Here is a 24,843-nt window from a genome sequence, read left to right on the forward strand (position 1 = left end):
CATCGGGAACGTTTAAGAGATGTGAAGACAATTCTGTGTTTTATGGTTGGCAATGGCAGAATTTAAGCAAAGATGGCCGATGGGACCAAGAATCACAGTCATCATGACAAGTGACACGCAATGTTGGGCTGTGCGCAAGATCATAGCAACCAGCCGCAAGTTCAAGACGTGCAAGACGCGCCAATCACGCCCGATGTAACTGGAGCGGGCTGGAGTAAAGCGATTTGTCAGCAAGTAGGTGCTGTACGAGTGTAAGAAGTGTTGTAAGAACGATGGTGTGGAATGTCCTTGATTGCGGTGGCCTAGTTGGCGAGTCTATTACATAACATCGTAGCCTTATAGACTTAAAGCTGTGTTTTACTGGCGATATCCGAAGAGAAAGGTTGACGCCGAGTTGGCTGACGAGTTTTGCCCCCAACAAAAGAACTATGTCCGAAAAGTGAGTATTGCCTCCAGCTTCGGTTTTTATTTTCGCAGTTAATTTTGTATTGTCACAATGAACAACACATTTCTTAAAGAGACATGCATGTATTTTGTTTAAATACTGTTTATTAAACGCTGCTATCAAAGCTGAAGACAGTGTCGAATACACCGAAACCGTCAGCTCCTTGGGAGGGGGAGGGAAAAGGCTCTTACCCAACTCCTGGATTTTTTTGGGGAAAAGAAGATAAAAATTACCTGCAGCTTCTGCATTGAGGCTAGAAGTGAACCAGGCTGGAAAAGTGTGATAAAGGGAAAATGTGATTGTGACTGGTGCTATGAGTGAACCAGTGGGAGACAGTAGCCATGAAAAGGTTTTTCCCGAAAGAGGAAAAAGGAACCAAGAGGAGGAAAGAAAGTATGGGAAAATGTTTAAATAATAAAATAAATGAAATGAAGAAGTGTAACTGTAGGAATGGCCCAAAGGTTGAGTGGAATGAGATGCAAGTTTACAGGGGAGAAATTCCCAGAAAATATATGATTTCACTTGGGGTTTCTTTATTCTGATTTTTCGTAGTTTTGGGGTTATTTAATTGCCTTTTCAGCTGCAAAGTTGAATGGTGGTATGAATATAAATGGCTGAAAATAATGTGGAAGTAAATGGTTATGACATATGCCTCAGAATTTGCCTGGATGGACTAAGGAAAACCACAAAATACCTCAGGAAAGCTGGTCTTTGAGCCAAGACTCAAACCAGATATGAAGCAGGATTGTTAACCATTTATTTAACTGACATATGAGGATGGTGTTTCAATTATTGTGAGAAACACTGTTATGCTGATTTTGCTGTAGCCCTCACCACAGTACTTGACCGTTGCAGGGCTGACATCGCTCTTATTGGTTTGGCCGTTATGGGTCAGAACCTGATCCTAAACATGAATGATCATGGATTTGTGGTCTGTGCCTATAACCGTACCACAGAGAAGGTTGATCAGTTCCTGGCCAACGAGGCAAAGGGTACTAAGGTAATCGGTGCTCACAGCCTGGAGGAGATGGTGCAGAAACTGAAGAAACCAAAATGTGTCATGATGCTTGTCAAGGGTGAGTTTGTCTTATGCTTAATGACAGTTCCAAAGAAAATCTTCCCAGGCGTTCAGCTGTGTCAGTAGTGAGTTAAAAACCAAAGTTTCAGACATCACTTCTATTTCCGCCATCAGGTTTGATGTGGTGAATGTCCACATGTCACTGATATATATTCCATTTTGTCATATCAGTGCCTTATGCCTAGTATGCCATTAGGATGAGGCATTCATTTGACTGCCTGGCATATATATCAGTATGCATGGTCATTCACGGCAATAATCCTGAAGATGGAGACCTAGGAGGTCTCTGAAATGTTGGTTTTTAACTAAACATTGACATAGCTGATCACCCAAGAAGAGCTTGGAAAATTTATTTGCCATGAAAGCTTGAAATCTTCATCTGGTACGGAGGTTAAGAATATGTGGAGGTATACACCCACTGGCCCGTATTTCGTGGTATGGGACAGGTTTAATTTTACCTTGTGGTAGTGGTGTTGCAATATATGACAAGACAGTACAAACATGTTGCCTAGGTATGGAGCTCACAAGCATGGTGAGTGCAGACCATGTTTCAAAACTGACCTTCCCAATCTTATCGTATGTTGAGCTCATTGCTACATCAGAGTGGTTGTAGCTGTTCTCTGTCAACATGTTTGTTTTGCTGTGTCAGTCTTCTGTAGGGCAGTGAATGGAGCAGATAGTTCCACATCACTGTCCCAGCTCTGCAGTTCCTCTGTTTCTAATTAACTGACTAAACGGAGCAAAGACTTTGTAGCAAAGCAAGTAGTCACTCATCCAGTGAAGGCCTTGCCCTCCTTTCATGAAACCTGAAGATTCGTTACCATGTTTACAAGAGCCCACCACAATCCTTAGACAGACGCATCTGGTCCATGCGCTCACACCCAGTTTCCTTAAGATCCAGTTTAATATTATTTTCCCATCTACTCCTAGGTTTTCCAAGCAGTCTCTTCCCTGCAGTTTTTCAGTTTGTGTAACAAGTTGGCCCACAAAACAACATAATGGTATTCTTGAAGGTGTACACACCCTTGTGTAAATGCTCTTATGGAAATGTTGGCCAAGCCGTAACCCAGGCAGCAATTCTGTATTTCAGCATCCTGCTGCCAATCTTTAATTAACGTCCCAGTGTATCACAGTCCATCAATAATGCAACAGTTGTTCAGTTTAAATTTATACCTCAAATTTTGTAGATTACAGATTGCAGATGTAGCAAAACAACTGGCTAACGAAAAAAATAAACTGCCAAAATAAAACCTCTGGAATAAATCACATAGCTCTAAACAAGTGGATAGCGCCCCTTATGAGGTGGAATAGGATTTTACAAAATTTTAATGGAGTTTAATCAATTATTTTTATTTTATTTTTAAGTGTACTGCAGCGCACAACAGAGCAGTGTAGCAGTTTCGATACATTCAGGCAGTAAGTCACAGGATCTTTGGTGGACAAAGTGGCACTGGGGCAGGTTTTCTTTGAATACTTTGATTTCCCCTGTCAGTTCTAATTCCACCAAATGCTCCATACCTGTCTATCATCTGAGGCTGGTACAATAGGTCAAATAGTGGCTGACATATAAAGTGGGCCCAGTCTAACCTCACCCTCTGAAAAATAAAATGGAAATGTTTCTCTGAGTATCGTCAGTTGTAATTTGTCATGTTTGCTACTTTCAGCTGGGCAGGCTGTGGATGACTTCATTAACAAGTTGGTACCATTGCTAGAGAAGGGTGACATTATCATTGATGGTGGGAATTCTGAATACCAGGATACAACAAGAAGAACTGTGGAACTGCGTAAGAAAGGCATCTTGTATGTGGGGTCAGGTGTATCAGGAGGAGAAGACGGAGCAAGATATGGCCCTTCACTGATGCCTGGTGGCAACCCAGAGGCATGGCCCAGTATAAAGAGCATTTTCCAGGCATGTCTGAACTTTACAATACACTTTGTCTGAAATACCTTTGAGGTGTACATCATATCTTGAGTAGGCAGTGTTGCAGAAGAAGAGTTGTGTGTGTTCAACAAGATCTGCAATATGATGGTTCGAGTTCCTGTCATATGTTTAAAAAAGAAGCCAATAACTTTCTAATGATGTAATCATGACACATTTTTGAAGATGTTTTAGACACTTTTTCACATAAGTGGCTCCTGCAACTATGTTGTATTTTAGCATCATGTTGCACCTTTTTTTAATTGAATTGAATTTATTTGCATTCCATAGATCCTAAGCAGGTTAATACCTCTGGATATAGAACAAGTCAAAATAATACCTACTGGTACAAGTAATTTTATCTTAAACTAATATAGCTTAATTCTACATTATTCTCTATTTACATTGAGATATTCGTCTATAGAGTAGAAGGAATGAGCATGCAGATATTTCTTTAGCTCTGATTTAAAATGTTTAGTATCATTACTCAGGTTTTTGATACTTTGTGTTAGACTGTTGTACACCTTTATGCCAGAAAAGTAGACTCCTTTTTGATATAGTGATAAGTTTGATGAAGGTAGATGGAAGTTATATATTTGTCTAGTATTCATGCTATGGATATTGGAATTTAATTCAAATTTATTTTTGTTATACACAACAAATAAGAGAAGCAATAGTATATATTGTGATTGAAGAGGTAGAATTTTTAATTTCTTAAATAAATCTCTACATGAATCTCTACTTCTACATCCTGTAATGATTCTAATTGTATTCTTTTGTATCTTAAAAATTTTTACACTGTGTGAAGAGTTCCCCCAGAATATTAATCCATAGTTCATAATAGAATGAAAGTAGGCATGGTAAACCATCTTCAGTGTTTCCTGTGGCACTGATTCATATTCATAATGTGTATAATATTTCTAATGTTGTGTGTATGTCTGCAATGTGAAAAATGTTACATATTAATGTTACGTTTGTTATTTTTGTTACTTCACGTGGATCGAATGATAAGTGAGAATCAGTGTTCACTCTACTCCTGCTTTATTAAGACTGAGCTATTTGATACAGAAGTACGCCTTATATATACATACAGGCTTATAACCATAGTAACACTTAACAATATAAATATACTGTTGTTTCACACGTAACTGTAGTTACACATAACAGTAAACATCACTTAGGTAACAAGACATAACCTAGTTCTTAAATTGTTTACTATGATGTTGCCAACTCTAACATTATATTTCAGTATCTGAGAGTTGCCAACATAACGTTTTGATTTATATTGGTTTCATGTTGTTAATATTATACTATTTAGTACTCGCTATGTCTTATGATGTGTTCTACTCTTGTGGCTGCGTGCGTTTGTGTGCTGTTTTTGTTCGCTTATGTTATTGATCGAGTTATGGTGTTGTGGGGGTAGGTGGCGGGGTTGTGTTGTATTCTGTGTAAATTGTGTGTAATTCATGAAATATTGGGTTATATATTTCTTTATTTATGTTATTCATATGCGTGTTTTTCTTTGTTGTTCTGTATATATGGTAGTTTTCTAATGTGTTTAAATATTGTCTGCAACATTTATCTTTTTTATTCATGTAATGAATCATAACTTTCACAGTTCAGTTTTGACCTCAGCCAAACACAGTTTCTCAAAAAGTAGAATGCATTCTGGATGCAAGAGTCACCAGATATCCACATCAGGTGTATATAATTGCACTTCATGCAACACATTCTGTTATAATTATCAGTCGATTGCGGCCAAGGCGGATGGGGAGCCATGCTGTGACTGGGTAGGCGAGGATGGAGCAGGCCACTTTGTGAAGATGGTGCACAACGGAATTGAGTACGGGGACATGCAGCTGATTTGTGAGGCATACCACCTCATGAAAACAGCACTTTCACTTACAAATCAGGAGATGAGCGAGGTGAGTACTGTTCTTCTTTCATGGAATATTTAACATCGCCTTCAGTATTGAGAGTGTCTCATGCTGGATGGTAACATGATAGGTGAATGATGAATTGGAAATAATTTGGAAGGAAGCAGGTACAACCTGATCAACCCGATCCTGGCATCTGCCTGGAGGGACTGTGGAAAACCATAGAATTTTTCAATGAAGATAGCCGGTGTCAGCTGAGATTTGAACCGGGTACAAATACAAGTCTAGATCATAGTGTATGCATGAATATACTGATCATTGTTTGAAGGAATGAGTTGGCAACTTTAAATTCTTTTAAAGATTGCAGTTGTAAGTCAGGTTTTGTTGACTCAAGGTGATGAGTTTGTAAACATCTGCTGACATCTGGGTCTGATAGGACTGATAATCCCGTGAAGACTTCTTTAACTGACACCCAGCCTACCCTCACAGGCTTGCCATTTCAATGGTAGCAAGTGTCTACCATTGGACTTATCTTATTTTTCATTTTTTGGTATATATCGATAAGTGAGAAGCATCCCTTGGTGAAAGCAAGGCAAAATATCCAGAAAAGCTGCCACCCATTGAAGATAAGACAAAACATTATCACAGATAAAGTGTGAGCTCCAGTGAAGCATTGTGATGTTGCAGAAAAAAAATTTAAAGTGACGAAACTAAAGCACTCTCAAAGTTTTCATGATTCCCAAAATTAGGTAATTTCAAAGCATTTAAAAGCCTCAGGGATTTTTTTTAATTGACACAATTTTTTAACATTTGATAATGTGCACAATGTGCAGATTTTGGGAATACTGTGTAAGTTTCCAAAAATAGATATTTTTCCAATTTTACATGTTCTTCTCTTGCGGAAGATTTAGAAATTGTACAAAATTCAGGAAAATTACACGTGTTGGAGATGTGGTGTGGCTGCGTGGGCAGAGCACAGAACTCATCCTGGAGACTGTCAGTTGACACCAGGTTAAACCCAATATTCCTAACTCACGAGATCCATGTGATGTGTTTCAGGTGTTTGAAGACTGGAACAGGGGTGAGCTGAATTCATTCCTCATAGAAATCACCAAGGATATCCTCAAGTTTAAAGATTCTGATGGTAAGTGTGAAATGTTTTGGTGTGCTAATAAAGTACATTCCATATAGTTTACGGATGCTTTGTTTTGGCTGCAGCGAAAACATGGCTGACTCTCTTTGGGATGCGTGCATCAGTTTTCCTAAATGCCAGTTATGGAGGATTGATGGTAACAGAAGCAGGGGTATTATATTTTTTAACACTGAAAACATTGTATGAGGGTAGACTTGAAAGGATTCTGACAATGGTGAATACTGTACTTCTTTTGGCTTATTTTGGACTTCACCCATCGTCTGGTATGTAAAAGACAAAAAGACAAAAAACCACGATGTTTCGGAGACTGGATCTGTCTCCATCTTCAGGTGGATAGGGAAAGATAAACCTACAATCATTGGATCCAATGATTGAGACTAGCTCTTTCTAACGGGCCCAGCTGAGTAGGTTTATCCTTCCCTATCCACCTGAAGACAGAGACGGATGCAGTCTCTGAAACGTCGTGGTTTTTTGTCTTTTTGTCTTTTACTTACCAGACGATGGGTGAAGTCCAAAATAAGCCAAAAGAAGTACATTGTGTGAGGGTGCAAATGGAATGAAGCCATTAGTAACAGAAAGTGTAAATTTAAGTAACACTCGTGCAACCTCCTATGTAACCGCTGATTACTCGAGGCCTATGGCATATCTTATATTAAATGTTATATATAAATGAAGGAAGAAAGAATGGTCCATCAAAAGTTGGTGATTTATTTTATTCACAAAATAATTGTACATTGTTTAATCAATTACCCAAACATGTAATAATTTTCCTCATTTTATGGACTTTCAGCCGCCTGCCATGGCTAAACCATTAGAGCTGGATCCAGACATATTAGAGTGAAATACATTAATAAATGCAAGCTTCCCAAAAATGCAGTCCGTTTTGGCCCATCGCTTACGGTTTAGGAGTTATGATCATTTGTTTGTAACAAATGCCTCTTCAGTTCCTCTGTTTAGTCATGTATCCTGGTTCTGGATTGGATCCAATTGATTTATTGGATATGCACTAGGCAGAGCTACAGTTAGTTCTAACACAGTCTTACTGTAGCTGTAACACCCTAAGGTTACTGTAACTACAGCACAAAGTAAAGACTTTGTTCCAACTTCTTCTTCTTCTGACTTATGTTTCTCTTCCGTCTTCTCTGTTATTCTGTACTCAACTGATCTGTTGGACAGTTCTCTCCCTGAGGTAGGTTCAGGTCGAACCGCATGGAAAACACCTCCTTCAACAGTAGAGTTATCGCGTTCTTTGCTGTTAGTCTGCTTTCTGGGTTCCTTGTCATGGATATTGGTTTGTAATCAGTTGAAGTTACACTGGGGGTGTCACAACTCTAGTAACCGAAGTTCTCTAGTTGACTGTGTTACCTAGGAAATGTGTTTACCGAGCCGTTGCCTATCTATACATGTTACACATGTAATAATTTTCCTGATTTTACAGACTTTAAACTGCCTGCCACGGCATTTTCAGTGTTAGTCCTGGGTACCGAGGTTACCCAATTATTTATTAAAATCTTTCAACTAGACATATACTGTGGTCACCAGAAAGTAGTGTGTCTTTCTTGGTTCCTTGCTGTGCCCCTTGCTCCTGTGTGCTCTTCAGGATTCACATATTCCTGTTATACTCTATTTCTTAGCACTTAACAGTGGTCTGCCCCATTGTGCCACAGGTTCATACCTCCTAGAGAAGATTCGAGACTTGGCAGGACAGAAGGGCACTGGAAAGTGGACAGCTGTGGCAGCACTGGAGTATGGTATGCCTGTGACACTGATTGGGGAATCAGTTTTTGCACGGTGTCTCTCCTCGCTGTTGGATGAAAGAAAGCATGCAAGCCTGGTCCTTAAGGGACCTCCCTCTTCCAAGTACACAGGGGAGAAGAAGCAGTTCCTCGAACACATTAGACAGGTTGGGCAACATGTGGCTCTTTTGTATGTACTCTCTCATGTCCGTAATGTGTATAAGAAAGAAAATATTGTGTAACCTGAACAGTTGGACAGATTGTAATCTGTTTTGCTATTTGAGAGTTTACCCATGATAGTAAGTTCTGTCAAATATGAAGATTCTAGCTACAAAAATGCGGGACCTTCAAATGATCCTGCAAAAACAAAACGGTTTTCCCAGAAATGGTCCCAACAGTTGTGAGTAAATGTCAGTAATTTATGGAGCTCACTGACCACAGTGGCCATGTGATCAAAGGCATGAACCGTCTTGGCTTGCTCAAATTTTGGGATTGTGGGTTCGAATCCCACTCAAGGCATAGATGTCTGTGTGTGTTCATTCTGTGTTTGTGTTGTCCTGTGTGTAGGTAGCAGCCTTGCAATGGGCTGATCCCTCGTACAAGGAGTCATACTGTCTGTGTAAAATAGATAATGTAACGGAAGAAGGGGGCAGAACCCAACAAAGGGCTGTATAGCCATTTGTGAATGAAACTGACTCAGCCTTGCTGGCTCTACAGGAAAGCTGTTTAAATTGTGTCTAAGCTGTGACCAGTGAAAATACTGAATGCAGAAACATCGATGATGTTGCATGATGTGAAGCATATGGCTGAATGTTTGACATACTCCTCAGATTGCAGGCTGACAGGAGACAAATTATCAAACGGAGGGACATGAGATATCAGTTCATTGTTTTAGAACACATTTATGTGCATTTGTTGCATAGGCCCTGTACGCGTCCAAGATCGTGTCATATGCACAGGGCTTCATGCTGCTGAGAGAGGCTGCCAGTGTGCATGGCTGGAACCTGAACTACGGAGGCATTGCCCTCATGTGGCGTGGTGGATGCATCATACGCAGGTGAGACATATTGCGGTAGCATCTGAGAAAGAAATGAAAGCATGACACTAGCCACTCATGTCTGTCTAGTGCCAAATGTTACGAAAAGCTGGATCTGTACATCCATAAAAGAATGCATGGGGTCTAATGGGTTGTAAAGCTGATGCTTTTCTTTGATTTGTATCATTCTAGTTCGTCACACTAACAGTTACAAAGACAAAAATAACACCGTCTAGTGTGACTATTTAAGTTTTATCATTTGAAGACTCATCACCCTTACATGTTTCGATCCGTACGGATCATCCTCAGAGGGCATCAATACTTTTTCGGAAACTACTATTACAATAGATGTTAATTATACGCATACACATATAATGTTTGAAATGCATAATGTACTCAATGTTCAACCTTTCACATTCACAGCAGCCTTCCTGGTGTTAAAACTTCTTAAAGTTTTTTAAAAACTTTCTAGTTCAAGCTTAAAATTTATGAAACATACAGGTTCGTGTCAATTCTCCTATTGTTATTCTTGGAGGTGGCTGATCCTGTGCCGCCTGTCTATCTTGCGAAAGGAGATTCTTAGTATCGTCCGTGTTTATTCGTGGCTTGCTGTGTGAATGCTTGAAATAGGATGGATAATTAAATCATTAAAGTATTAGAAATTGTTGAAATCTTTGATGTATTATTTGTAAACACAGAATAATGAAAGCTTGCCCCATATTGTAACCGGGATATTTTGTCGCAACAGCACCATGGAAGACGTAAATTGTAGGATTTGATATAGCAAAGTATGAGGAAGTTTTGTGATCCATAAAGTTGGCATTGCCTTTTTACCCAGTATTATATCAAGAATGGCATGTACCACTCAGATGCCAGAAACGTTCAAAGCAAGTTGGTTAGAAAATTGAACTTGAGGTATTGATGGTGCTGATGAACTGCAACAGTATTTCCACTTCTAGTATGTTTGTCTTTACAGTGTGTTCTTGGGTAACATAAAGACAGCATTCGAACGCAACCCAAAGCTGCCAAACCTGCTTCTCGACTCTTTCTTCAGTGAAGCTGTACAGCGCTGCCAAGCTTCATGGCGTGTGGTGGTGGCAGCGGGAGCAACACTTGGTATTCCTCTCCCCACGTTCAGCACAGCTCTTGCCTTCTATGATGGTTATCGTTCTGAACGGCTGCCAGCTAACCTTATCCAGGTATGTCAGTGACTAGACATAGTCAGGTTTTGTAGCAAGCAGTGTTTAATAGCAGATTATAACTTGCTCTGTAACCCATTTTTCGTTTGTCACTCAGTTTGTCTTGAGGTGGTCAGCCCCACACAATCTTGTGTCTATTTCAGAAATTTGAGTGTAGCATCAAGTCAGTGTTATGTAAGGTTTGGTACAAGTTCTTATAGCTGCAGTGACTTCATTATCTTCAGGCGTTCCTTCCAAATAAGAATGTCTGTTTTCAACTGTTGGTACAGTTTGGTACTTCATTTCTCTGTTTTCTAAAGACTACTGAAACAGATGGATTCACTTCTTATGTCATTGGTGAAATGACAGATTTATGTGTGCATTTACTTTTTAATGGAAAGAATAGGAAATATGGTGGAAAAAGAGAATGTGTTTGTTTTGGAATCAGAAAACATAAACTGAAGACAAATTCATGTGTAAATTTTCCAATTTACCTAATCCTTCTGGCCACATTATGGCTCTGGGGTCTGTCAGCCTCTAACAGAAATGACTACCAGGAATCTTCCTTGTGGGTGGGTGTAAAAGGTGGCCAGCACAAAGGGCTGACAGCCTCACCCCCATCTGTGAGCTGATTGTATATAAAATGTGAGAATCTCAATGTCTAAAAACTGTATAGGCCTCCACAGCTTCTTATGGGGGTAACTTTAACTTTAGAGCCTCTTTTCACTTGCCTTTGTTTTTGTCTGTTAATTTTCTTGGTGGTCCCTTAAAGTATTCTGCTTATGTTTCTATTAATGATCAGGCACAGTTCTTTCTAGTTTGTGAGACGATAACATGATTGACTATTTGTGCTTGTTGTTCGTAGGAGGTGATGTTAAACATTAGCCTTGATGCATCATCTGATAGCCTGTAGGACTGAGAACCTATGTAAGAAATGATGAGACGTCCCACTGACTTAATGGGTGTTATGCAACCATTATATAAATATCCATTGGTTTTCACTCTGTGTTCATATTTAGTGAAGGCAGTTTTCTGCTTAATTCAAAGTGTAAAGTGATATGTATGATTGGGTTTGTGCCCTGAGTAACGTCATCGTCTGTTTGAGTCTCTGAATAGGAAAGCAATACTTTAGAATTTGAATTTGTATTTAAACAGGCCCAGCGAGATTACTTTGGTGCACATACATATGAGTTGCTGGCCAGTCCTGGAAAGTTTGTTCATACCAATTGGACAGGACATGGTGGTAATGTGTCTGCCAGCACATACCAAGCATAGTGAGATACCTTGCTATGGGTGAGTAAATTTTTTGGTATCAGCCCCTCTTGTACATAGATAGACCACAGTCTGTTTGATTCTTTGTGCATAATTTGCCTTCATACTGAAATCCAAGTGTAACCAAATATCAACACAAACAGATTTCATGTTGCTGTCTCTGTCATGTTTATATTTACAAGATCATTTTGGCCAGCTTTTCATATCTGCATGAAGAAAACTCTTATTGTTTAACCAGTTAAACCATTCACTAAACCTCAGAATATTTGAAACTGGTTTTATTTTGATTCAGTGGACAAAAATTAATATGGCCGCTGATTTAAATACATAATTTTGTTAACAGCTTTGTTGTTGATTCATTAGAAGCCAAATTATATTGTGTACAGAGTTGTTTGAGATTGGGGTTTTGCTCCAAACTTCAATCAGGAAACACTTATAAATAGAAATAACAAAAGTACGAACACAGCTATCAAATATCAAAATGAGGCAAGAGAAACATAAAATAAAAGAGTCATATAAATATAGGGGAGAGAAAAAAGGAATATTAATATCAATTTTAAAATTGTGTTACTCATCAGTTTATTAATTTGATGATTATAACATCATGTGAGATACAGGTGACAGTGTCATTACTTATGTTACAAGCAATATAGCATATGGACAATCTGATGGTGACTACTCTTTAGACGAAAGGCATTGCTCAAGTTTTACTTCCAGTGTAATGATGAAATTACATAATTGAAATCAAAGACTAGTGACAATGGTATCACTTTTGTGCTGTGTTTCAGGTGACGTTTAAATATACCACATACTTCATGCTAACTTAGTGTTCCCACAGAAGGACTAATTTCAAATCCACTTTAATCAGGAGGCTGACCTCATGTTAAGTACCAGTGTCATGACTCATGAGCACTAATGTCATAGGAATTTGCATTGTGATGTCTCAGTAGTGTTTAGACCTTACAGATAATAACACAGGGTTTGTACTGACAAAAATTTCCCGCTTACAAGCTAGTTCCTATACTAATTTAACATTTATAACTGTGAATCCCAATGAGGTGGATTTTTTCAATTTACCTAATCCTTCCAGCCTCACTCTGGCCCTGGAGTCGACTCAGCCTCTAACAGAAATGAGTACCAGGAATATTCTGGGAATGTTCTTGGGGGTAAAGGGCGGCAGGCACGTAAGGCTGACAACCTTACTGCCATTTATGAGCCGATTGTCTAGAAAATGTGGGAACCTCAACATCTCACAACGCTTTGGGCCTCCACAGCCTGTTAGAGGGATACTTTTACTTACTTTTTAAACTGCCTGGTTACGAAAGACCAGAAGGGTCATCCCTGATGAAATAATCATGCTGATTAAGACGTGGTTGTCTGGCACATGACAGGGACCAACGTCTTGGAGGAGTGTACAGTATCAAGACAGAAGCAGCAGGTTCCCCCAGAATTCTGATATCCACCTTCCGAACTACATGCCATAACATTGCACCGCGCCCTTCGTCTTCCTCTCCACTGAGTACTATAAATCACCATTATTATTATTACGAAGAGGAAGGGCACAGCGCAATCGTTACTGGCCCTATTGTTGGTTCGCACGCTCCCCTAGATGGAGATGGGGTATCCAAGCTAGGAGAAGGAAGCTACACTCAGTCGTTGGCTTAGATAAAACCAGATACAATTTAATAACAAAATATAACAATACATAAATAACAAAAAAGACACATTTGACCAAGAAACAAAGACAAGCTCATTTAGACTAACAATTTCCCATCGGCACCACTTGTGTCGACGCTAGAAATATCAAGACGTTAAGCCCTCCGGCCATACAAACGCAAGTCTAAATTCTGAGACTAAAAACCAACCCAAAACCAATGCGCGCGTCGCAAGCGTTCCTGCAACGGCTTGCGACCGCGGGCAGTCCTTACCGGCCAGCAGATAACACCAAAGGGAATTTAGAACAGCCCCTTTCGAAACCAATATTTTCCACCACAAACCTGCTGGCTAGTAAACAACCTTCCAAGTCGACTTGGTCTAAACGACTGCACTGCACAAGTCTCCCCTTCACAAGAGGGTACCTGGGACCACGTGACTGATGTCAGGATACCGCATAGTGGGGATGGAATCCGTCACAGGAAAGATGATGACATCATCGTGAGCGAGCTAAAGCTTAGCACGGCTCAACATCACAGAATAGCCTTCATATTCATTGCTGTGAGAACGTTTGATCTCGGTCCTCCAGGTGTGTGCTCTCCAAGCCAGCTGAGTCCAAATAATTGTCACATCCTGTTTTCCGAGAAGTGTGATAGTGTGCTATGAGAAATTTGCATGCATTTCTTTATTCTTGACAGGAGCAGGAGTACATCAGTTGGAGGTAAAGATGAGAGGAAATGAAATCACTGGAAGTGAAGGTGCAAAACTGCAGAATCCTCAAATCAGGCTCCTGGCATAGGAATATAGGGTGTTCAGTTTGTCCATTGATATGCATATATGAACATGTGTATATATATATATATAAAGTGTTTATATTACAGTAGTGTATATTGAGATTGCAATCTTGGGTGATGTGACACTATGTAATTTGTTGGGTAGGAACATCTCACTTCTGTCCTGCAGATGGATTTAGCAGGTGCTTCTGCATCATTGGTGCTTAACCTACCAGACTACATGGTGTCATCCCAGAGGTTCATAATATGAGATTGTACAAGTACTGGAAGCCAGTTGAATCCTCTTTACATTCTTAATAAAATTATTCCTGCTTTGATTAACTTGCTTTGTGTATTCAAGTGCACTTTTCCAAGAGCAGTAACTTACTGTGTGCTGCAGCTTTATAATCTTTTTGATGTTTGTGATGCCACTGGTGATCTAAAAACACAATTCTCCATCACCAATGATCCATTGTTCAAACCACCAGTATCTATACCCATTTTTCCCTAAAAGAATAACATATTTCAGCCTTTATATCACCACGTTTCCCACTAAGTCAGATATTGTTTGAAATAAAATTGTAATATTGCTTATAAGAAGTCTGAACACAACAGCACATTTTTAGACCTTTATTGCAGAAATGGAATTGTGTTTATTGTACATGTTTCATCTAGTGATGTCACATCACATGAAAATATTTAAAACTGTAGCGCCATCTCTGGACTTAAACCCCATGGAAAGCCACGAAGCATAGATAAAATGTAGCATCTTAGTATCTTATTGGGCTGTGCAAACTGCTTCTATGAATAATTCATTTTATAGGGTAGGGCAGGAGGTACTGAGGATGGAAGCGTGGGACCCCACCCTCACTCACCCTTATAGTCACGCAGAAAGTGAGTACAGGATTGACATGTTTTCTTGGTGAAGTATTGACAACGCTGCATGACATCACATCCTCCTTGATAACGTTAAGGTACCTAATTGTTAATTCTTCTATTTAAATGAAGGAAAGCTATAGTAAATGTTTTCATACAGCACACACTTGTAGAAAATAATGGGGAGTGCCATTCATACAGCGATTTCACACCTTATTCCGGTAATCTTATTACCAGTGATGTAGTGTCTTAATTATTCAAAGAGGCCGTGGTGTCAAGATCTGTATTTAAAACACTGGAAATCAGAATATAATGGATATGTTACAAAATTATTTACATTGATATTGAGATTTTTGTAGACTCTTGTTGAGCTGTTATGGACATCGGTATTACAAGAAGAAATGAGAAGTCAGATGTGTTGATGTGTGTTTATTTAATTAAACTGAAATTTCCAACAACGACATATTGTTTCATGATGAATGACACAGATGAATAGCTTAATGATAAGAATTATGTACAGTAGAACTTGGTTATAACGTCATCAAAGGGACCTAAAAATAGTGTCGTTGTAAGCGAAATGGGCACTTCCACCGTAGCCTTATGTTAGTCACATAAAAATCTACCAGAAACCGAGTTAAAATGTTGCATTTTATAGTGAAATACATAGTTAAGTACAGACTAACGTAACATTAACGTGGAATTGCCCAAATGTGTAATATCAAAGACATATTACAGCGCTTTTCACTGACAATACACACCGCACTAATACTGTATATTAAAGGTAGGCCTACTCACCAAATTACAGTAGATTACATCAATTGTTGTGCCTTACTGTACCTAGATACGAGTACAGTAATCAGTTATCTTCATCTGTTTCCTGTTACTTGCCCAATACACACTTTCTAAATTACGTTCAATGTCCATATCAGAGAAATTCAGGAATGAAAATGACGTTACATACGAGGTTGAAGCATTTGTGCGTGTCGTACTAAGCAAGGTATAAAAACAGTTGCTTTATGAGGAATTAGTTCGTACCATTGAAAATTTGACGCAATAGACAAGGTGTCGCAGAAACCGATGTTGCTATAACCAAGTTTTACTGTATATGCATTTCTTAGTTTATTTCTGTAAAACTAGGTTATAAAATGCCCCTGTCATGACTGACTGTCTAACTCAGATGTAAGGAAACATTTGAAACACAACACCATCATGATGGGTTAATATGAGGAATTAAGTTCCACCTAATTTGATTTTCCTTATCTAAAGATATATAAGACAAAAGTTTTGGCTTCAACTTTCTATCAGAATTTTATCCCAAGATTCGCAGTAAGAAATAGAAAAAGTGATTAAGTTAAAATTAAATGTGGACTGTAAGTTGGTTATTATGGCATCTCTCATGCTTCCATTTCTAAGAAAATAAGATAAGAATATATTCTTCCTCCCAGATTGTAAAGATAAAGCTTTTGAGTTGTGAAATTATGAGAATGAATTCCCATCCTTTTCAGATTAGAAGGAAGCTTATATTATTTTCCTTCATTGACATGAATTAGCAACAAACTGCCTCTAGCATTCCAATTAATAAACCGATGCTTCTCTCCACCTTATGATTTTTATGAGGAAGGATGGGAGGGAGGGAGGAAGGCGAGTCCAATACTTCCAGGTTGGCAGTGTGGGGACATCCCACATAGCACGCTGTTTCCACCAGTCTTTTAGACAACACTCACTCCTTCGTGAATATTGCATTGCCGGACGTTTCATTCATATTTATACCAGCACACACTGCAAATTTCTGCTCATTTTCGCTAGCCAATCAGTGCTCTGCAAATGTTGCTCCTCAAATGCAAGTTTCGGTCTGCCCACTGAGCATTGTATAAAATGCGGAGCACAATGCTCGCAAGTCAGTCAGTCTTCGATCAGCAGTCTACAAACAGCACGCTTCGTCGCCAGCACTCGGTCTTTGGAGGCATCGGCACTTCACTGCGCTAGGCACGACTGCGTCAACTGTCCGGCGGTCACACCTGACTCACTGGGCAACTCGGCCGCCTCGATTCGCCGATAGTCATGCCCAACACACTGGGCAACTGGTGTAGCTACCGCCTCTCCACTCTGCAACCGTGCTCGGCAAGCAAACCTCTTCCAGCAACCAAGCAACCTCCAGCAACGGCCGCACTGCGGCCAGTCAACTGACTCAGCCGCCTCAACACACTGCAACCAACATCCCTTCCTACTGGCGCACGCCGCGCTACTTCACCGGCCAAGCATCTCAGCGACCAACCGTCCTTTTCAGGACCTACAAACTGTTCCGAAGAAGTGGGTTGTCATTGAAGTAACGACAAACAAAAACCCCACAGCAGCATATAATTACTTGTAGCATATTGCCCACCCCTTGCTTCACACAAATTGCAGGATACTTATATATCGTACTATTACAAAAATTAATGAATAATTAAAATTAGTCATAAGAACAATTAGCAACATGGAGCAGTTTCACTTCTGCAAAAGTCAAGCTTTCATTGGTTTGGAGACACTTCAGCACAAACAAAGTTTGTACATGTATAATTCTTAACATAATTGTAGATAGGTACATGGAAGTTAATTAACATAGCCAAAATTACAAGACAGGGAAATTAATGTAGTTACTAGTTTTAAATGTACATAAACAGAAACTAAGTACATATTGTGTCAAAATGTAATTCATAAATGTGGGAAAATGAAACTTTCAAAAGGAACTAATTTCAAAGACAAAGAAACATAATGTTCATATTGAAATTCTTTTGAGTAGTTGTAATATTGCATTCATTTATTCATTGAATTTCATTTGATTTTTAATGTATTATGATGTGACTGGATATAAGTCCAGTTGCTCATCATCTAGTAACAAACCAAAACAACTGAAACTTCTTTCTGGAAACATCTGAGGTACAATAAAATACACTATAGATAACTTTCTACCTTGCACAACAATTTATAATTTTAAATCCCACATGACAATAAGTTTCCACTTCTTGAATTAGATTTCGAATATTTTAAATTGAAAATGAAAAACTGGTAAAACAATTTTATTTTAATCTTAAATTAGCCTGTAATTTGTTAAAAAATGCATTAAATATTTTTCATCAAAACAAGAAATTTTTACTGTGATAAATCAAAACTAAGTTAAGCTTTCTGTTACCTTCGACATTGCATTCATATTTTTCTGAATCATCTAATGTCTGGTTTCCGCAGTCCTTCAGTAACTGAGTTTAGACAAATGCTATGAAAGGGTCTCTTTAGGATGAATGGGCAAATGAATGGTTCGAAAACAAGATGCAGGTATTGCAGAATGACAGAATCATAAACACAAGAGAAATGTGTTAATTCTAAAGATAAAAAAACTGTATCATAGGGGCCTGTTTGTTTTAAACAGTTGTTGTTAATATATTGTTGTTGTTGCTATAAGCAACCTTGCTGTGAACAACAAACAGTTACTCAGAAATATGAATACTTTGTTAGTAATACAATTGCAGGCCTGCACTGTTTTATAAATTTTACGGGTCAGTTTATTTCAACTTAATACAGTATTTATATACATCACTTCATTTTTGTATGGTACTTCTGTGGATAGGTATTTGCTGTTGATGTATCACATGTGGAAACTATAGCATGCTGTTGTAACTTATATAATAATACAATTAGAGGAAACTTGATGGAATTTAATATGACAATTTTAGAACAACATGATTGTTATTTCCCCGTATTTTCTAAAGTTTTTCGTTTACATTAGAAAATACTGAGATATTAACTTAGACTGCAATTGTGTTTCTAATAGCATGCTGTCCCATCACTATGCATATCTGTTATTTTCATCCGAAGTAGTTAATGAGTAAACAGTTTATAAACACTAGTTTTAGGTGAGATGCCAAAATTCCCTTACACCTGTAGAATACCCATGAAATTATTCGCCATAGAGCAATGTACTTAACACACAAACATGCTGCCATAACAGGTGAAGTAATTTGTTTACTGTATAGTCCCTTGGAATTGTGTTACCATGGCAATGGAACATACAGTTCTGTGGGTCAAGAATTATTCAAGGAAAGAAAATGGAAAATATATGTACATAGAAGACCATTGCAGTAAATAAAGCAAAATGAAAGACATGTTGTGAATATTGACAGAAATATACAGTCACTCTGTTGAAAGATGAATTAACATTGAAAATATTGAAATTAACAAAAAACTGACATAACTTCTTTTTTCATTTATCATGCTCAACTCACTGTCGCCTCTACTCTTAGGGTTTCTGCTCCATTTTCCCATTTTCTAACGTAGTGTGATGGGCTTGGCAAAAGTATATTTATTTCTGCCCTAAATGAATGTTATGGCCAAAAAATACTTCAGAGTGGCGAAATATGTTTTTGAAAAGCATGTGTACCCCACTGGAGACATTTCTACATGTTATTTATAAATGTGACTATTTTGCTTAGTAGGACTTCAATTTTTAGGTGGTAGAAACAGTAATAATATGTGGATGAAATTTTCTATGCTGTATTTATAGTCAAGAGTATGAGCCATAATATTCATTCTATTTATGCTCACCTGTTTTTTCTACTGGATTACTTGATTTGGGGCAAACTATTCTGTGATAGATTTCCATACAGAAAAGGGTATCAAGATCAATCTGACTTGTGGAATATTTTACAAAGCAAAGAAGAAATATACCTTATGTGTAGGTCATATGTGTCTGTGACATATATCAGCAAATTAAATATTGTACAGAACTTTTTGTTTTTTCTGACACTGGAGTCTTTCGGTGAAAATTATTTGGGAGTTCTGGCTTTCAACAATATTGAGACCTGACAGAAAGTACTTTACATAAAGCCATGAATGTACATTATGTGTCTGTAAGCAATTTCACAGATCTTATTTAAATTCACTATTATGTTATAATGCTGTATAAATATGAGTTTTTGTCATTTTATCTAACATATGTTTTGTTGAAATTCTATTTATAAAATGGCTACAGGTAAGTTTACTGAGCTGCAAAGACTACTTTAGGGAGTTTGGTATGTTGAATTATATTGTATAATCTTTCCATTCTTGTTATTAATATTTTCAAATTGTGCTACTGTAGGGTTTAAATAAATGTTTTTCTTATACTTTGTTAATAATACTGACTAACTAGCTAACTACATAGAGCTCAGTCTGTCTTGAGAACACAGTAGTTACTGAGCCACTCAAATTCCCAACATAAATGTTCATTGTGTTGCTCATAAGAGCTCACCAATGGTCCCTGTCCTCAGATGATTCCAGTCCACAGTCTTCCATCCTATTTCTTTAAGATCTAATTTAATATTCTCTCATCTGCATGTAGTTAGGTGTTCCTAGTTGTCTCATTCCTTAAAGATTTGATACCAAAATTTTGTATGCTTTTCCCTATCATGTATGCTACATCTCATCCTAATTCATATAGAAACTAATAATATTTGGTGAGTACAGATTATGAAGCTTCTCAGCATTATTGATTGCTATACATGATTTATAATGCATTATTGTAACCAGAAAGCTATGTTTTATGTGGCTTTCAAAAGTAAGCTTGAAGTTGAAACAATATTCTTTCAAGTGTTTTTTGTTTTGGAACAGAGTTTTATATCACTTCACTCATACCCCTCCCAATGAATATGAGTGACACAATATTAAAGTTGGTTCAGAAAAAAACGACGGGGTAAAAAATCTGTGCAGTACAAGAGGTCAGGGTTACAAAATTATTTATAGCTATTCTTGTGAACTAGTGGTTATTTGGGAGGAGGTAGTACACAAAGGCTTGTGATATGATAGCACACTTTCCTACCGACTGGGCTCTCGGCACTAGCAGCAGTCCGTATGCATCAAGAGACTGACCACCGAATATTGAGGGAGCTGTGATGCATTCGTGACGTCATGGCTGCTATGTTACCAGCCGCCCTGTCATGCAGCATGTATAGACCGGTATAGACTTACGCTGTGAAGACTGTCCAGTTTAAAATGTACAAATATTTCATTAACTTTGATCAAAGTTCAAAATTAATTCTGTTTTTATTCTTGTAGTTTAATGGCACTCAGCATACGAGAGCCGTGTGATGTTGAGTATAAATTATTTTATGAGTTCAATAGTTTTGGTGTTTGTACAAAATTATTAGGAGCTGCATTAGAAATTCCCGAAAGATCGATCACCATCGATCCAGCAATCATCACTATTATTGATATCCAAAATGGCGGTATGTTCTGTGGTTAATGGTGGTAACCCTCAAGTTTTCATCAAAGATAGTCATGAAATAAGTGAGGTAAAGAGTGCTTGTTGTCAAAAATTTAAAGTAGAACTCAGATCAGCACAAAAAATTATTGAACTGCTACAAGAAGAGATAAACACGCCCAGTCGTACCGTAAGTACAGACTCGTTACTTCAACAATTAAAAAAAAAGTAAAAAGAGAACTGGGTTCTTGTGTTCATGAATCTCCGCTGGAACATCTGGCTAACCTGACTTGGGTTTTTTCATGGTTTTTCACAGTACCACCAGGCAAATGTTGATTGGACTAGGTATCCCTAATCAGGTGACAAGCACCAAGACTTTTGAATACATTATTTACTAATCATTGGCCATTTTATACTATATAGTTTCCGCTACAAAGTGTGTTGTGAAATCATGAAAGGAAATGTAGTGCAGGAGCAGTTTTGAATGTTATTAATAATCGGACACAACTTTCAGCGCCAGAGGAGACACTGTCCAACATCAAGATTGAGCCCGATGACAGCGAACTGGAGCTACAGATAGCCCTCAAGAAAGCACAGAGACTGAAGCTGCAGGAGGCTGTTACAGAACCAAAGAACAGTGTAGAAAAGGTACATCACATTGGCAGATTTCCTTTTTAATCCTTCTCACAAATGTTTGGCTCTAGTAGGGGTCATTTCTCTTGTTCAATCAAGGCCATATTCCCCTCACCTGCCTCTCTGCTTCTTGTTCCCAAGACAAGAGAGGAACAGCCCTATGGATAGATGGTGGGAGGTGATGAAATTGTCCCTAGCTACAGAATCCTTTGCCATGTTTAGTTCCTAAACAGTGTCTCCATATTTTCCAGTTATAAAATGTTGCACAGAACTTTGTTGTAAAGTTCATTATGATGTTTCCTCCTTGGTTACTGTACAGAACCATTGTACCCTAGAGAAACTATATTGTGATTTAACCTGAGGGCTATTAAATCGTTTCTCTCACAGTTTGTTTCGGTGTGCCTCAAGCCAGTAAATCATATCGTCACATTTAAGTAATATCATCATCCTTTCTTACTGTGCTACAAACTGAAATGTCATGTGTTCAATTCCCAGTTAGGTAATTGGATTTTTAGATTGAGCAAATCCTTCCAGCTGCACTATGACCCTGGGGACAACTCAGCCCCTAACAGAAATGAGTACCAGGAATATTCTTGGGGCATAAAGGACGGCGGGCATTTAAGGCTGACAACCTCACTGCCATCTGTTAGCTTATTGTCAAGAAAGTATGGGAGTCTTGATGTCTCACACCCCTGTGGGCCTCCACGGCCTGTTACAGGGATAGCTTTACTTTTTTATACTGTCATCCTTTCATGTATTTTGGTTATTGAGACCTATTATGGCCTCCTGTCAAATAGGAACCTGGGGGCTGTTTCCCCGGGTGTGGGAGTGGCATGGAACTGGCCACTCACCTCCATCTAGAGCATAACCAATTAAGCATAGGGCACATTTGCATTTATGGATACTACAAAACAGAACGCTGTATAGCTACATAATTTGACTGTTTGTGATTTGTGATGTTTGTAGGTGGCAGAGTCAGTACTGGAGAGAAGCTCAGGAGGAAACACGGAAGGTGGTTCCATTGTGCTGAATGCTACAGCATAATTCTGCCATACGTTGGGTGACATTCCCGCTTATGGTCTGGCTGGCAACAGGGATGAGGACGTTCAGGAACTACTTGTGAGTGCAATATAACCATCCGCAGATACATGTACACTTGGCAAGGCACTTTGATTTAGCATGTGTCAGCACTGGATACAGTCCATTGCCCGTCTACAGTTATTTACTGCAGCTGCAACAGAATTAAAATGTATTCCATTATAATGGATATATAAATTACTGAAATGGAAACATCCAGCAGAAATCCTAGAAATGAAAGAACTCGTTATACAGTAAGCATGTGATAGTTGAGATGGTAGAACCTTTTTCTTCTTCTTCTTGACAAATAGTACCTTCTGGAATAAAATGCCGTGTAATGTGATAAGGTCCATAAGCATTTTGAAGGAGTGTCAGTGGACTTACAGGGTGTTACTTCCCAGAAGATAGTGCCTTTCTCAATCTCCTCTACAAGAATCTCAAATCCAGTCTTCTTTTCCCATCTTTTATTTCTTTTTTCTCCCTGCCATGTGCATGATACAAGGGTAGAAAAGATGCTGCTAGGAATTAACATGTGAAATTGAAATAGGGATGAATAAATAGCTCAGAATATGACTAAATGAAAAACAAATAGTTCTTGTAATTTTATTCATTGCAAAGTGAAGTGAATATTAATCGTCAGGTGTACATTGCTTGGCAGAATGAGAGTATGTTTCTACTAGATCTGTAACTTTAAGCGTGCTATGATATTAAAAAGAAATTTTGGCAAAGAAGTTTCAAGATGATCAGTACAGTCAGAAGAATTCTGTCTTCTGGGGTATCATCAAAATTTCTGGGGGAACATGTCCCCTGAATCTTCAGGATCAAAGAATAAATGAAACAAGAAGCCAGCATGAAGCAGGTAGGAAGCTTGGCTTTGTTACCTGCCAGAGCTGGTTTCTTGCTTGATTTATTCTTCAACCCTGAAGATGGAGGTGACATGTTTCTGCAAAATGTCTGTTGACTTTGGACAGACTACACGGCATTATATCCCAGGTGACAGAACTCTTCAAAACCACTGCTGACAGAAGCTCAACTCCTACACAGAGCAGTCGGTACTTTACAGTGCAGTAATTTTATATACGGTGTTTGTGTAAGCAGTTCAGGTGTCAGTCTATCTCAAGGTAATTTTGAATTGGTAATTTTTGGCCTGCGCATTTGCGTTCTGCCAGTCTCATGCAAAATTTACATTACAGGACTTTGAGAGGGAAATGATTGAAGAGAAGAAACCTCAGGAAGAAGAAGGCAAACGTGGAGCTTGGAATGAAGTTGAGATTGGTGAGTCATTAGCAGATTCTTTATGTACAACAGAGGCCTATTAAAATTAAGAGATACTGACACTTTAATATTGGTTTTAATTGTGCATTTATATTTAAAGTATTTCATAAATGGTGTACCATATTTAATCATATACTGCAGTTTTGTTAGGGGGTTTAGTAGAAACACATTAATCATTACTGTTTAATATTAGTAGTGGAAGGTTAGTTGGTCAAGTTGGAAGGTCGTGGGTTCAAGTCCCCCATGAGGTCATTAATTTTTTCAATTGACCTAATCCTTCCAGCTGCACTATGGCCCTGGGGTCGACTCAGCCTCTTAACAGAAATGAGTACGAGGCATTTTCGTGGGGGCTAAAGTGCAGAATTTTTGTAAGGCTGACAAGCTCACCACCATCTGTGAGCCGATTGTCTAGAAAATATGGAAACAGACACCCACTTGGAACACTTAGCCTCTTGCGGCAGAAGCAGAAAGAAATTCAGTTTCTGTTCTTGGTGCTTTGTGGTGGTAAACAAACATGAGTATGCTTATTGTCTGCATTCATTGAAAAGAACAACCAGTTCTAATTAAAAAAAAATTGTAGGCATTACCTGACATACTTGGGCCACCTCATAGCTCAAGCGGTTAGTCGCTGGCTTCCCACCGCAGCAGCCCG

General features: G+C 38.5%; 1 protein-coding gene and 1 long non-coding RNA gene across 5 annotated transcripts; both read left to right on the plus strand.

Moving 5' to 3' along the window:
- The first annotated feature begins 114 nt into the window (after nucleotides 1-114).
- On the plus strand, nucleotides 115-15,407 carry LOC111873567 (6-phosphogluconate dehydrogenase, decarboxylating). 3 transcript variants are annotated; one of them, XM_023868380.2, is made up of 10 exons: nucleotides 115-439; nucleotides 1,301-1,521; nucleotides 3,188-3,432; nucleotides 5,190-5,366; nucleotides 6,378-6,462; nucleotides 8,139-8,374; nucleotides 9,131-9,264; nucleotides 10,220-10,442; nucleotides 11,577-11,714; nucleotides 14,943-15,407. In XM_023868380.2, the coding sequence occupies exons 1-9, from the start codon at nucleotides 429-431 to the stop codon at nucleotides 11,694-11,696; spliced, it is 1,452 nt and encodes a 483-aa protein (XP_023724148.1). In that variant the 5' UTR covers nucleotides 115-428; the 3' UTR covers nucleotides 11,697-11,714; nucleotides 14,943-15,407. The 3 variants fall into 3 exon arrangements, with proteins under 3 accessions (XP_023724148.1, XP_023724147.1, XP_023724149.1); XM_023868379.2 differs by lacking the exon at nucleotides 14,943-15,407 and adding an exon at nucleotides 14,045-14,461; XM_023868381.2 differs by lacking the exon at nucleotides 14,943-15,407 and adding an exon at nucleotides 12,482-12,781.
- A 5,508-nt stretch (nucleotides 15,408-20,915) lies between these two features.
- Nucleotides 20,916-24,215, plus strand: LOC111873587. 2 transcript variants are annotated; one of them, XR_002844402.2, is made up of 4 exons: nucleotides 20,916-21,000; nucleotides 21,721-21,854; nucleotides 22,806-22,958; nucleotides 24,110-24,215. It is a non-coding gene; the product is annotated as an uncharacterized LOC111873587 (long non-coding RNA). The 2 variants fall into 2 exon arrangements; XR_002844401.2 differs by lacking the exon at nucleotides 20,916-21,000 and adding an exon at nucleotides 21,008-21,396.
- Nucleotides 24,216-24,843: the final 628 nt, after the last annotated feature.

The sequence above is a fragment of the Cryptotermes secundus genome, unplaced genomic scaffold, assembly GCF_002891405.2.
Source record: "Cryptotermes secundus unplaced genomic scaffold, Csec_1.0 scaffold631, whole genome shotgun sequence".
In the NCBI taxonomy this organism is placed as follows: Eukaryota; Metazoa; Arthropoda; class Insecta; order Blattodea; family Kalotermitidae; genus Cryptotermes; species Cryptotermes secundus.

What these genes read in the sequence shown, in the direction of transcription:
- LOC111873567 (XM_023868380.2), top strand. An exon ending in GTATAAAGAGCATTTTCCAG is followed by an intron (nt 3,433 to 5,189) that starts GCATGTCTGAAC and finishes TATAATTATCAG; the next exon opens with TCGATTGCGGCCAAGGCGGA. An exon ending in TGCCAGCTAACCTTATCCAG is followed by an intron (nt 10,443 to 11,576) that starts GTATGTCAGTGA and finishes GTATTTAAACAG; the next exon opens with GCCCAGCGAGATTACTTTGG.